Genomic DNA, 13,604 nt, shown 5'->3' with positions numbered 1-13,604 from the left:
CAGCTGAGGAAATGGGTCCTTGTAAAAGTCAATAGACAGCAGCAATATGGCAAAGCCTGCTGAGTATCCAAACCCTCCTCTTTGGGCTATTTCTTGTGGCAGTAGTTCCACAAGCGTGGTTTCCCACCAGTAGCCTCGGCAGCACTCAGGAACTAGTTAGAAATGCAAACTCTCAGCCTCACTCAGATCTACTGCATCAGAAGTCGTAGAGGAACAAGTCCTCTGGGTGATCCTGAAGCTCACTCAAGTTTGATAACTACTGTTTTATGGGAATCACATTCGAGCCTTGAGATCATTTTTCTCTCTCCTGAATCCATTTCCCGATTTTACAGTCTTGAAGATTGTCAATTACAGCATGGTACAACTCTCTACTGAATAGCTAACATTCAAAATAATGGAGAAAGATGACTGCTCAGACATTGCTCATCATCTCACTTTAACAGGATGCTGAATCGTATTGGGTTTTTATGTGAGTTTATTACCTGCACCCTCACATGGAAGTTCATAAAGAAGAGAATGTATATGTGTAAGAATGTCGTGGAACTCTCCAGACAAGTTCTGACAATGGTGGGGAATAGCAGTGGGGGATGGAGAGAAGTTTCTGGGTGGTAATGGGGGCCGTGGGAGGAACTGTACAAACACATTATGTAAAGGAGAGGCCTGTAGGGCTATTATGGCCGATTTTACCATTCTATTCTGCATGTGGGGCCCAACATGCAGCTCTGCCTCGAAGGAAAATAAACATAAAAAAAAGCACAGCCCAATATGGATGAAGCACACTTCACAATGCATCTTTTCACGGAATACATCCCATATGTCTTCATAAGTTTCTTCTCTCCTCCAAAAGTTTCATTTTTGAAAACAAGAAAAGCCAGTATTCAGTTTTGGTCAACCAAAAAACACAAGGCTGAGAAACCATAGATCATTATGAGATTAAGTCTACATGGGGCAAATGTTCATGGACAAGCTAGAGATTACAGTAAAGATTCTCAATGGAGTCCACTGCACAGACAGGATCAGCATCAACTTACCTTTCGATCTGGCCAATTGTATTTTGCAAAGATTGTATCATAGGTGTCCACCGCCCCATCAGTTATGAGCATGATGGCCTGACTGCAGATACTTCCTTGTCCCGTGTGGTTGAACTAGGGAAAGAAATAAGTTCAAAATGGTATACACATCAGATAATTCTATGTATCAGTGAAAAATCAGAGACATGAGGCCTTGGGCTAAAGAAGGCTTTTAAAATCAGAGCACACTGTGCACCACCAAAACAACCTACACAAAAAGTCTTTCCACACAGATCACCATATTTGCTCAGACAAATTGGATCTTTAAGCCAAAAATAAAATTCTAAGCCCTCCAACCAACCGAACAGACCTTACTGTTGGCCAAGGGAATCCCAAAGAAATCTGAACAAGTACTTCAGGCCTTGCCAGGAAGTGGGGGATGGGTCAGACATGCCTGGCTATACCCCCTCCCTTTGGGGTTCTGGGAGAACTGATCAGCACTAATGTTAAAATCACAATCATAAGACTGACAAAACAGACCCTTTGTAGCAATAATATACAAAATTCCAATCTGACTCTGGCATAGCACTGAAAGGCAGATAGCAGGCCCTGAAGGAAATCAAGGTATTTTACTCCAAAATATATTTATTTAACTTATTTGGAAATGACCCTATAAAGTCTTCTCCTGGGGAGGTATTTGCATTCTCTAGAGAATCTCCTTCCCTTTCTAGGTCTTTTCCTAATCCAGGAGAGATTTAACTAAGAGTTTAACACTTTTTAAGGTCTGAAAAGAGATACTTGCCATCTATTCTCTCTGAAACCTGCCACTTAGAGGCTTCATCTACATAACAAAACGCTGGCTTCCACACTCCTCTTAACTCAAGGATTTCTTAATTCTTTCAACCAACTGCCAGTCAGATATCTCTGAATCCACCTATGACCTGTAAGTGCCCCCTACCCCTTTGAAATGTCTTGCCTTTCCAGGCTGAACCAATGTATACCTCACACATATTATATCTTTGCCTGTAACTTCTGTCTCCCTTAAATGTATAAAACCAAGCTGTAACATGACCACAACTTAGGCATATGTTCTCAGGAACTCTTGAGGCTGTACCCCAGGACATGGTCATTCATATTTGACTCAGAATAAACATCTTTAATACTTTATGGAGCTTGGCCTCCCCCCACCCCAATAGATCTAAATACAAATCACAGGGGGATTTCAAAAAAGACACGAGGTGGGAAAGAAGAGTCTAGGATTGCACAGCATCTCTTACCTCAGGCATGGGCTCTGTTTTAGGAAATAAGCCCAAAGGAGTTGGCACAGAAATGTTTTAGGGACACATTATACAAGCAACAGGCTACCTCAGAGACAGCATCTCTTTCAAAAATCTAAAAGAGGCTAGTTTGAGTGGATCTGATGAGTACAGAATGCAGCATATAATAAAATCTAGGAGGTTTAGGCATATAAAGTCAGTAACATGACAATTCACTTGAGAAGCCCAAGTATTTTCTTAATAAGGGTTCATTTCAAATTTATATTGTTGGCATGTAAACTTACGTATTAGTTTATATGTTGGTATGCATGGCATGCTGAAGTTCTAAGATTATGCTCACTGGTATGTAAAGCCCTGGACTTCTTCAACTTTCAGCTTTATATAAGATTTTAGAAGCTCTCAGTCTTTGTGAGTGGTAGGCAGCTAGAGTGACTGAATATGGTTGCCAGAGCAGAATGTCTTTCCCTGGAATCGGGGTGAAAAATTCCCTTAATGAATGCTATTAATGACGCAAATTGAAAGTAACACCAAGTCTTTTAAAAACCCCACAATTACATGTCAATGCTGAGAGATGTGAAACACACAAAAAATCTTCAACCTTCAGTAAGTAAAAACCTTCTCTATTAAAATCTGCAAAGTGTATTCATTCGTTCTAAAATTATTTGCTAAGTGCCCACACAGCACTAGGAATGAAACATACAAAAATCCCTTCCTCATGTAGCTTCGTATTTTCTTTGGGAAGACATACAAATACAAGGTAAATAAGTAAAATACGTTATATGTTTGATAATGGTGATGTTAAGGGTGGGGAAAGAAAAAAGCAAAGAAGGATAGGAAATGGAATGGGGCAATTCTAGAAACCGTAGTCAGGGAAGACCACTGAGAAGGTGACATTTGAATTATACCTGAAGGATGTGAGTATCTGAGGGAAAGATACTCCAGGAAGGGCAAACGTTAAGTGCAAAGGCACTGAGTGGGAGTGTGCCTGGCAGGTTCAATCTACTAAACCATGACACTGGAGAGGGATGGTGGCTACTCTTGGCTTTGCAGGCTGGCCACTGGTGAATGAGAGCTGATAAAGCATTCAAATTAAAGATATCTAGATAGATAGATAGATAGATAGATAGATAGATAGATAGATAGATAGATATAGTTATAGATACTTTTTTATTTTTTGAGACGGAGTCTCGCTTTGTCACCAGGCTGGAGTACAGTGGCATGTTCTTGGCTCACTGCAACCTCTGCCTCCTGGGTTCAAGCAATTCTCCTGCCTCAGCCTCGCGAGTAGCTGAGACTACAGGCGAGCGCCACCATGCCCAGCTAATTTTTGTACTTTTAGTAGTGACAGAGTTTCACCATGTTGGCCAGAATGGTCTCAATCTCTTGACCTCATGATCTGCCCGCCTCGGCCTCCCAAAGTGCTGGGATTACAGGCGTGAGCCACCGCGCCCGGCCTCAAATTAAAGATATTAATGCCTAGTCTTCATGCACTTAGACGTCTGATGTGGAGTCTGAAGTTGCAGTAACTTGAGAGAAGACCATACATAACTGGATAGATGAATAAATAGATAAATGGATGAATGGAATTTCCTTACGGCCATACTGAGACACAGCAAAGCCAACTCAAATCATGCATGGGGTACCAGGGCATAGGGGAAAGCACTCGGTGTCATCTCAGCAACACAGCTGTGTGCCTAGGATAAGTTTCCTTCCTGGGCTTTCATTCTTCCACAGACAAGATAATAACAACATCCTTACGTGGTTGGTACACCACAGGTTAAACGTTCAATGTTTGCTCTATGCCAGGCTACATGTGTTAACACAAACTTACTTAATTCTTACTAGCCTCTGAGGTAGGTACTATTGAGACAGCCAGGTGGGAGGGGGTCCTTGGCAAAATTCCAACCAGCCTGCACACTAGGAGGAATGCGCACTGGGATGGAGCCATAGAAGTGTGAGTGATTTGCAGCGGGGTGGAGCCTGGTCCCTCCTCTTCCTGTGAGGAACCTGGAATTCAATCTGCGAGGTGGGAAGAAGCATGTACTAGCAGGACTAGTACCTGTTTCCCTTTTTTCCCTTTTTGCCCAATAAATCCCAATTTTCTTACTCTTCAAACTTCTGCAAGCCTAAATTTTCGGGGTCATGTGATAAGGATCCTGTCTTTAGCTGAGCTAAGGAAAAGTCTTGCAACACTATCGTTATCTTTATTTTATAGGTAGGAAACTAAGGCACAGAGAGATTAGCTAACTTGCTCCAGGTGACACAGCTACTATCTGACATAGCTGGGATTTGAATCCAGACCATCAAGCTCTAGAATCTACTCTCCAATTTAGCACACAATATGGCCTTTTAGTAATATAGGAACGTCAGTGAGCAAATGGATAGGTGGTGGGGTTCCAAAAGTGTTCATCTCCTCCTCCTGCCTCTACTTCCTCTATCCCTTTTAGGGTTTCAGGATCACAGGGGAGTCAGCAGGGCCGTGATCCTGAGGGTGCGTGCTCCTTACATGTGGTGCCCCAGACACTTTCCTCATGTTAGTCCTGGCCCTGGGAGCCACCCCTGCAACTCTGACTGCACATGTGCAATTGAGTTAATGAGCAGACACAGCCCATGACACTGTCGTGTTAGTAGGTAGAAACACCTGGAAACTCCACTTATTGCACCACAAAGCTTTCCACGCGACCACTGTTCTACTGTCTTTATCAACGTAACTTACTATTTCAGAAAATGCTCACCCAGGAAGATCAAACTCGCAAATAACCTCATTGCTTATTCCAGGAACTTCTTGAAAGACCCATCAATTCTTCAACAGAAAGCATCAAAGGACAATTTACACCCTAAGACTGAACCCCTGACCTCAAAATCTCTCCCTTGCTATGTTCACCAACCCTCAACAAATGATTTGGATTCTTACCTGATCCTAGCCAAGCCCCCTCCCTCCTCTCCCATTAAAAGGTCCATCTTCAACCAAACTTCAGTGTCAATAAATATGTGGACTCTGTCCTTCCAACTCTGGGAATCTGCTAAGACTCTGTCCTTACTGCAGAATTAAAAACAGCCTTGTAGCCTGGTCTTATCAACAGGTTGTTCTGGAGATGTTCTGGGGAAACTGTATTAAACACAGCCTTCACACCATTAAATAAATCCAGCAACAAGCCAATGCACAAAAGTAATCTATACTTCAGGTCACAGAAGCTTCAGAGGGGAAAAAAAAAAAAACAGAATGCTCTAGGGCCATCATTGTTCGTGAACTCATTTGGAAACATCCTGGAAAAATTTTCCCAAACACATGGAAAGAAAGAGAGGGAAAAAGAAGCTATCTGAATAATGTGGACTCAAATAAAGAGCTGCCAGGAGCTGTTTATTTAAAAACATTACTTTCCTCTCTGGTTGAGTCCCTGGTATTCTCTGCTGCAATCTGTAGTTGGTGAATTTTGAAGAATGCAATTAAATTCAAATGCTTTGATGAGTAATATCTTTTCTCTTCATATTTGTCTAAAACTTTTTTTTTATTGAATAGCGAGAGTGATGAAAGTGTTTTCCATAATAATAACAATGACAAGGGCCTGATGATGAACTACAATTAGCTCAGTGATTCATCAGTTAGCAGTGAAATTTTCAATGCATCCTGACATTTAGAGCATTTGGTTGTGATTAACAGTCTTTGAAATGTCACCGAATTTTATTTAATTGGCTAAGAAAAAATTTTAAAAGGTAATCACTGCAAAGATCACATTCATCGCCAAAAACGATAATTGCACTTGTCACATGACAAGGTAGATGCTAACTACTGTAGCAAACTGGCTCTGTGTTCTTACAGAATCTAATGAATGCAGCAGAGATCAATAGCTCGAAGGGGCTTAGAAGTTTATTTGAATGCTCCTTTCAAAGCCATTTGTATCAACAACTGCAAGCCTTTAAGTCATCTAAGCAAATACCGAAACTGAAATGCAGGTAACTGTAAGACAGAATTAACTCCATTTAATTATAGTAACCTCTGAACCATTCTAAGCTCCAGCCACAATCACAATTTTAAGCACGTGCACGTGTGTGTGCGTGTGCATGTGTGTTAGAGAAATTACTTTTTATTTCATATTGACTTGCAAAGGCAGGCATAATACATGGGAAGATAATAATATCACTTAAAGGTCATATTGATGAAGTAGAAAATATTAATAGATAAAGCTTCATTTTCATGGGAGATTAACCACCTCTGTGGTTGTCAAAGAGTTTAGCTATTTAAAAGCCCACTGGCAAGAGATGATATGAAATGTTTTGCCCTATGAGATAAATGTGCACTCAAACAAATATAGTGCTAACCGCCAACCAATCTCAAGCAGTGACATTTTGTAACATTTATCGTTGTGTTCTTTTTTTTTTTGATGGAGTCTCACTCCGTCACCCAGGCTGGAATGCAGTGGCATGATCCCGGCTCATTGCAACCTCTGCCTCCCAGGTTCAAGCGATTCTCCTGCCTCAGCCTCCCGAATAGCTGGGATTACAGGCGCCTGCCACCACGCCTGACTCATTTTTTTGTATTTTTACTAGAGACGGGATTTCACCATGTTGGCCAGGCTGGTCTCGAACCCCTGACCTCTGGTGATACACCCACCTCGACCTCCCAAAGTGCTGGGATTACAGGTGTGAGCCATCAGGCCTGGCCTATTGTTGTGTTTTTTAAAAAACATTTATTCTGCTTTTTGCTTTCCAAGATCTACATTCAGCTTATCTGGTTATCTGACGAGACTCCAGAGGTGTTTTTACAAGGGTATGGAGGGTTTTCCTGTTCAAAAATGCTTCCTTCACAAAGATTCAGGGTAAAAAACGTCCACTAGGTGTTGGTGATTTCTCTCGGTCTTAGTAGTCCCTGTGAAAGTGTGAATACACCTTCTTGGAGTGTACAATGATATTATGCCCCAAAATATGGCTGGTGAGCTGTAACTTCTAGAAGATGCCAATATGGAGATGATGATATGATATAAAGTGTTCCTGGGTTAGTAAGTGTGGGTAAACACATTTTTAAAGGTTTGTTCACTGCAGGACTTCTCAAGGCCTTTGATATGCGCAAGTATCTTGTGAGTCTGCAAGAGGAGGATAGCATCTCCCCACCTTGACCACAACCCCCATGTGGGAGTACCTTGGCAGGGCAGCATTAAACTGGGCATGCTATGGGAAATAGTGTCTTAGAGGGGTCTGAGAACAAAGGTGATAGATGGAAAGGATAGACAGAGAAAGGGTACCAGGGCAAGGAACAGAAAACAGAGGAAGATGAAGGGCAGCAGACACTCCTTAGGACTTGGGCAAGGAGAACCAAAGCATTTGTAGTGGGAACTGTGTCTAGAGACCTGGGGTCTCAGTGGTCACAGTGGGCACTTCTCACCCAGCCCAGCACTGCTGAACGGGATCCAGGTCCTGCCTCATCAGGCTGATTCTCAACCCCACGAGAAAGGGACCACCAGGCCGCCTCATGGGTGTGTGACATGCATAGCTGCACAAGATCACATTGAGACAGCTCCACACGTGGTTCAACATTTTGCTGCCATTACCTTAAAATTCTCAATCACTTTCAACAAGAAATCCTGCATTTTCATTTTGCATGGGGCCTTGCAATTTACATGGCCAGTGCAGGGTAATTTCTATCCCCATTATACAGATGAAGAAAATAAGCGTGAGACTGAACCACACTTATTTGCCACACAGCAAACTCTGGCTGAGTCGGGCTTCTCAGCCCAGCCTGCCTTACTCCAGGGGCCACAGACTTAACCATACAACCATCTCCTAACCCCTTCTCTTTCACCACTTAGGCCAGAGAACAGGGAAACAGAAATTCACTGCAGGGCAGCCTTCCAAACAAGGGACTCCACAGGTCAGAGAAGTCTCCCCCGGCTCTGACCACTAGGTTTTTGAGATAAAATGAGAGTGATTTTTCAAATTGTGACAAGTTTTTTCAATATCACTACCTGGAGAGAGCCTGCTGAGATGCAGAGACCCAAGCCCTAAGAAGGCACCTGCCCAGGTTTCAAACCAGAATTTGAAGTGCAGCCTAGTCCTCTGTCCTGGCCAGCTGTGTCACTAAAACTATTACTTTGCTGTCAACAGAGACGTACTGTCCAAAACACGGACTCTTACATAAGTGTTTACATCTTGTAGCCAACAGCTCCTTGGAGCTCATGAGGTGACAGGGGCTTTGAATTTGTACTGAGGAAGTTGACTTGGCACCTTCTCTCCTTATTTTTCTCTTCTCCCCTGCAGTCATGACACTGGCTCAGGACTGAGATCTAAATAGTCATCTTCATGGCAACAGGTATTATTGGTAAAACAGAGTCTAGAAATTAGGGCCTAGCCTTTCTTGAGAGGCCAGAATAGCTGAGAAGTAAAAACTCAAGTTTTGGAGTCAGGTGTAACTAACCCACAATACAAGTTATGCACTGTGGAGTGAATGACTCACCTGGCTGGGCCTCTGCTTGCTCACCTGCAAAATGACAACAGCCTGACCTACAGAGCTGCCTGGAGACCAACAGCAGCAAGGCCTTGGTAGCCTCTGCTGGTCTCCCAGCTCCTGCTTGACACCTCAAAGTGATGTTCCTCCATTTAGTGCCTGTTTGTTCTCAGACTATCCCATGCCTTCTTCCTGCAAACCACAGCTCTCAAGCTCCCCAACAGTTTTGACAAGGATCATATAAAGGTGAAAGGAAGCAAGGAAGGAATCAAGGTATTTCTAAGCAATTTCTCTACACTCTCAGGGGATAGGCATTTTCTGGCTATAACTGTGTCTCCTCCATAGTTCCAGCTTCCACAGGTCAGATCCTTCCCTCTATGGTCACAGTTCTTCTTGGGTAGCCTCCTCCCCAGTTCTGTTCCCATCTGAATGGCCACAGTGACTCGGCTCTGATGTCACCCCTCCTGCCTGTTGTACCCCCTGCCCTAGAGAGGAGATGCCTCCTGCTGATGCTAATCTGTGGATTGTTTCATTCTCTGGTTTCTCAGCTTTTCCATCCCTTAGGCCATCGATTGCCTGAATTAAACTCCTACTATTTAAAATACCTTGAGTGGTTTTTATTTTTCTGCTTCTTAACAACTTCATTGCTCTCTCCCTAGTCCAAGTCACCATTTTCTTTACCCAGATAACTTAATGTCCTTGCTCTCCTATAGTTGCTTCTAAATACAGCAGCCTGAAAAATGCTATTGAGTTCAAGATTATGTCATTCTCTGCCTAGACCCTCCAATGGCTTTCCACTCCACACAGAGTCAAAGCCCTCATTAGTGTCTCCATGACGCTACTCAATTTGGCTCCTGCTGCTTCCATGGTTTCATACCCTAGCACTCTCTCTTCCCCATTCTGCTCTGGTTTGACCTCACTGGCTGGCATCTGGTTCCCTAGATGACTTAAATGGCCAGTCAATCTCACTCTCCCATCCCATGCCTGTAGATCTGCTCAGTGTCAGCCACACCTGGCCCACATTTTTTTTTTTTTTTTTTTTGAGACGGAGTCTCCCTCTGTGGCCCAGGCTGGAGTGCAGTGGCACAATCTCGGCTCACTGCAAACTCTGCCTCCCGAGTTCACACTCCTGCCTCAGCCTCCTGAGTAGCTGGGACTATAGGCATCTGCTACCATGCCCAGCTAATTTTTTGTATTTTTAGAAGAGACGGGGTTTCATTGTGTTAACCAGGATGGTCTCGATCTCCTGACCTCGTGATCCACCCACCTCGGCCTCCCAAAGTGCTGGGATTACAAGCCTGAGCCACAGCGCCTAGCCTGGCCCACAATTTTTTAAAACAACACCCATCTATTCTCCAGGGGATGGGAAAGGCAAATCAAAGAGGAGCTTACATCACTCAGAATGCTGAAGGCCTCATTCAGAGCTATATCCAACATTCCAATTCCTTTGGCAAAAAGTTTGTCCAGATGCTCCCTGAAGTGCTGAAACAACAAAGCAGAAAATCCATTAGTGTCTGTCCTGTTATGTGAAACACCAACCTTGAATGAATTAGATGTATGCCATGGTAAGACCAATGATTCTCAGATTCAACCAGTCATAATTTACTTTTTCCTTCTACATTCAAAATATAAGAACTTACTCAATGTAAAATTCACCTTCAATATTCATGGTTTAGCTTCAGTTACAGTTTAGGAAGAAAATCAGTTGAATTCTGGTGAAAAGTATTTAATTCACCTAAAATTGCCACTTTCCTCTCCAGTTTCATTGTTGGTGACTCTTTTCCTCTCCTACCCCTACTCTCCCACTCCTGATCACATTTAGGACTCTGCATATGCACCCCTCCACTGGGAACCCACTCTCAATCCATTCTCTGGCTCTCCTGCCACACTTTCTCCCATCCACTTTTCAAGTCTCATATGGCTATAACCCTCTTCTCAGACCACCAGCCTCTGCGACTAGCCTAGAATGCTTCCTTTGTGACTCCATGCTGCCATCAGGTACTCAGATCCACCTTTCACTGAGCACTGCATAATTAAACTCTGTCCCCACCCAAGACTGTGACATTTCTTAAGACACAGCATTACTCTGTCTTCATGTCTACCATAGTATGATACACACAGAAAGTTCTCAGTAGATAGCTCTAAGAAGCAACGATAAAGACTGGATGACAACATGAAAACTGTGATTATAACGAGAGAGACACAGGCTAGAAATCCAGAAGAGCTCCAAGGAATAAAGAGAACGGGAGTGAGGTTCTTCCAGAGTAGGCCCTAAGACCCTTCTGGCTCTGCAGAAGCTCAGCATCAGCTGGAGATTAAAGGGGACAAAAGAAAGTAAATGCGAAACCCCACACATTTCTGTTTCCTGACAAAGGGGCAAGAGCGAATTCAGGCTCATGCCCAGGAACAGGTCAGTGCACACAATGCATGTCCAGGAATACATGCATGTATGAGTGACCCAAAAGCTCACACCCAAAGCCCACACCCACGGCCTGGCTTTGCTTTCCAGTCACTACATTCTGAACCCCTTGCTTTTTCTATTGAAAAGGATTATTCTCTCCCCAAAGGCATCCCCACTTTTGTCCACTGGGGAAACTGGCTGGAGGAGTCACCAGGAGGGAGAGGAGCAGGAAGAATGAGCTCATGGAAAATATCCACCTATGATTTACTTGCTAAGAAGGGCTTTCTTTCTCTTACCACGCCCTAAGACCCAACAATGCCCCAAGCATGCCATCAGCACTCAGATGGTGAAACCCATTCATGATGTGTCTAACTGGACACACTGCCTTAGGACCCCCAAAATGATCATGGATCAAAATGGATCATAGACACAAATCTTAGGGCATGCTGATTGTTCTAAAATGCTGTTCTGTCTCTCCCTGGGTCCCCTTAGAAGCAGTAGGAGCCCCCAGTCATTGAGATGGACAGAAGATCTGCTGGCAAGATGGTGCCAATATGAACTCCAAAGTTTGGGTGGGTTCTTCATGGTAAAAAGGTTTGAATGACACCTGGGCCTAACATGAATCGAGGCTGAATTTGAAACTAGTGGCTCACCTCAGGCACATATACAACCCACAAGACCCTCTTCCCTGGCCTGCTCCACTTTCATAGCAACCTTGCTTGCCCTCTGGCCCATCAGAGCAGCCACCATTATTGAAGCCTACCTGGTGTTAGGCCCTTAAAAAAATACAGTGCAACTGAGTCTTCATGACAATCATGTGAGGTTCCATCATCCCACTTTACAGATAGAGAGACTGAGGCTGAAAACTGTTTCCAAATACACACACCACCTAGTTGCCTGGCCCAGGTTTCAATCCAGGTCAGCTTCACCTACTCTAATGCCCTTCCTCGTTCTGCTATATACCTGTTGTTTCTCTAAATTAGCAAAATAAAAGTTTGGGTTTTTTTGTTTTTTTTTTTTTGTTTTTTTGAGCATCTTGTATGCCAGGCACTTGCCATGGGCTTGACATGTACCTGGGCAGTCTGGCTCCAGAATGCTCACTTTAATCTCCGCTCCTGGGTAGGAGCTAAGTCTTCAGGGGATGATCAAATGGCTTGAGTGATGGGGGAGAAGAATGCTGAGGGCCAGGGAACTAGGCAAACCTCAGGGCCAGGAGCCAAGCTTTGTGCTTCTCTTTTCTTCCTGCCCTGTTCTCAAGGCCCATCAGGATGCCAAGTGCATGGCGGGTCCTCCAGGAATGCTTGGTGAACAAATCTAGGCAATTAACCGAGTCTAAGAAAGCCAGGCGTCCCAGCTGCAGTTGGGCAGGAGGGGAGTCTGCCTTCATCAACAACTATCCCCCCGTGGAAATCAGGATTGTGACCACCATAGGGACTTAGGCTCTGAAAGTGTCAACTCGCGGTGGTCCCCACACCCTCCTGCACCCACCTAGGGATACGGAGCATGATGAAACACCCATCACACAGCTCACTGAGAGGTTGGTCATTAACTGGCCCTAGATTCACAAAGCTGTGGCCAGACTCTGCCTTTACAAGTTCATTCTACTTGCCTGATGTCATTTCTGCCAAATGCCTTTAATTGTACTCAGTCACGCAAGTTAACACAGCATTTTTTCTTTTTTTGAGACAAAATAGTCTCGCTCTGTCACCCAAGCTGGAGTGCAGTGGCATGATCTCGACTCATTGCAAGCTCTGCCTCATGGGTTCACGCCATCTTCCTGCCTCAGCCTTCCGAGTAGCTGGGACTACAGGCGCCCACCACCACGCCTGGCTAATTTTTTGTATTTTTAGTAGAGATGGGGTTTCACCGTGTTGGCCAGGATGGTCTCAATCTCCTGACCTTATAATCCGCCTGCCTCGGCCTCCCAAAGTGCTGGGATTATAGGCATGAGCCACCAGGCCCAGGCTACACAGCATTTTTTAAAATAACCTGCACAAAATTTAATTTTTCTTTTCATCTATGTGTAGCTTATATGGCACTTCAGGCAATGGTTGATTTTTTACAGTTGGACATTTAGATCAAATGTAACAACATGTTACAGAGTTCCCCTTAATTCGCTTTTATAACAATGTCAGTTGTGAATTTGATTCTTCCTGGTACAAATTCTTCCTGGTCCATATATTAGATGGAAAAACTATTTTCTCAAGTTAAGGACTCCCAAATGATGCCACCAATAAAGGACTCTTTGTGTTTCTTTCTCCCTCCTCTCTCTCTCTCTCATGTCCAAACTCCCTCTTCTCCTCCTCCACACCCTGACCCAGATCACCAACCTCATCTTCGGAGCTGCATTTAGCCCTCTGCCCAACTCTCCTACACAAAACCAGCTCTTGTCTCCCAGGGAACTATCTCCCATGATGTGTCCTCCATTAAGAGCTGCTCTGTCCAGTTAGGTAGCCTTGAGCCACACGTAGAATTTA

The 13,604-nt window shown here is 44.0% G+C and overlaps 1 protein-coding gene across 2 annotated transcripts in view; it reads right to left on the bottom strand.

The window, feature by feature from the left end:
- CACNA2D3 (calcium voltage-gated channel auxiliary subunit alpha2delta 3) overlaps positions 1-13,604 on the bottom strand; it is a 753,656-nt gene that overhangs the window by 436,734 nt on the left and 303,318 nt on the right. For both annotated transcript variants that reach the window (XM_017852939.1, XM_017852941.1), the window contains exons 8-9: positions 10,119-10,208; positions 1,032-1,145 (exon numbers count right to left, since the gene is read on the bottom strand). In XM_017852939.1, the coding sequence (XP_017708428.1) occupies positions 1,032-1,145; positions 10,119-10,208 (204 nt within the window). The remainder of the gene's footprint in view (positions 1-1,031; positions 1,146-10,118; positions 10,209-13,604) is intronic.

Source organism: Rhinopithecus bieti, unplaced genomic scaffold, assembly GCF_001698545.2.
Source record: "Rhinopithecus bieti isolate Rb0 unplaced genomic scaffold, ASM169854v2 scaffold_35730, whole genome shotgun sequence".
Classification (NCBI taxonomy): domain Eukaryota; kingdom Metazoa; phylum Chordata; class Mammalia; order Primates; family Cercopithecidae; genus Rhinopithecus; species Rhinopithecus bieti.
The sequence above is the reverse complement of the archived record's forward strand: the minus strand, read 5'-3'. Positions and strand labels throughout refer to the sequence as shown.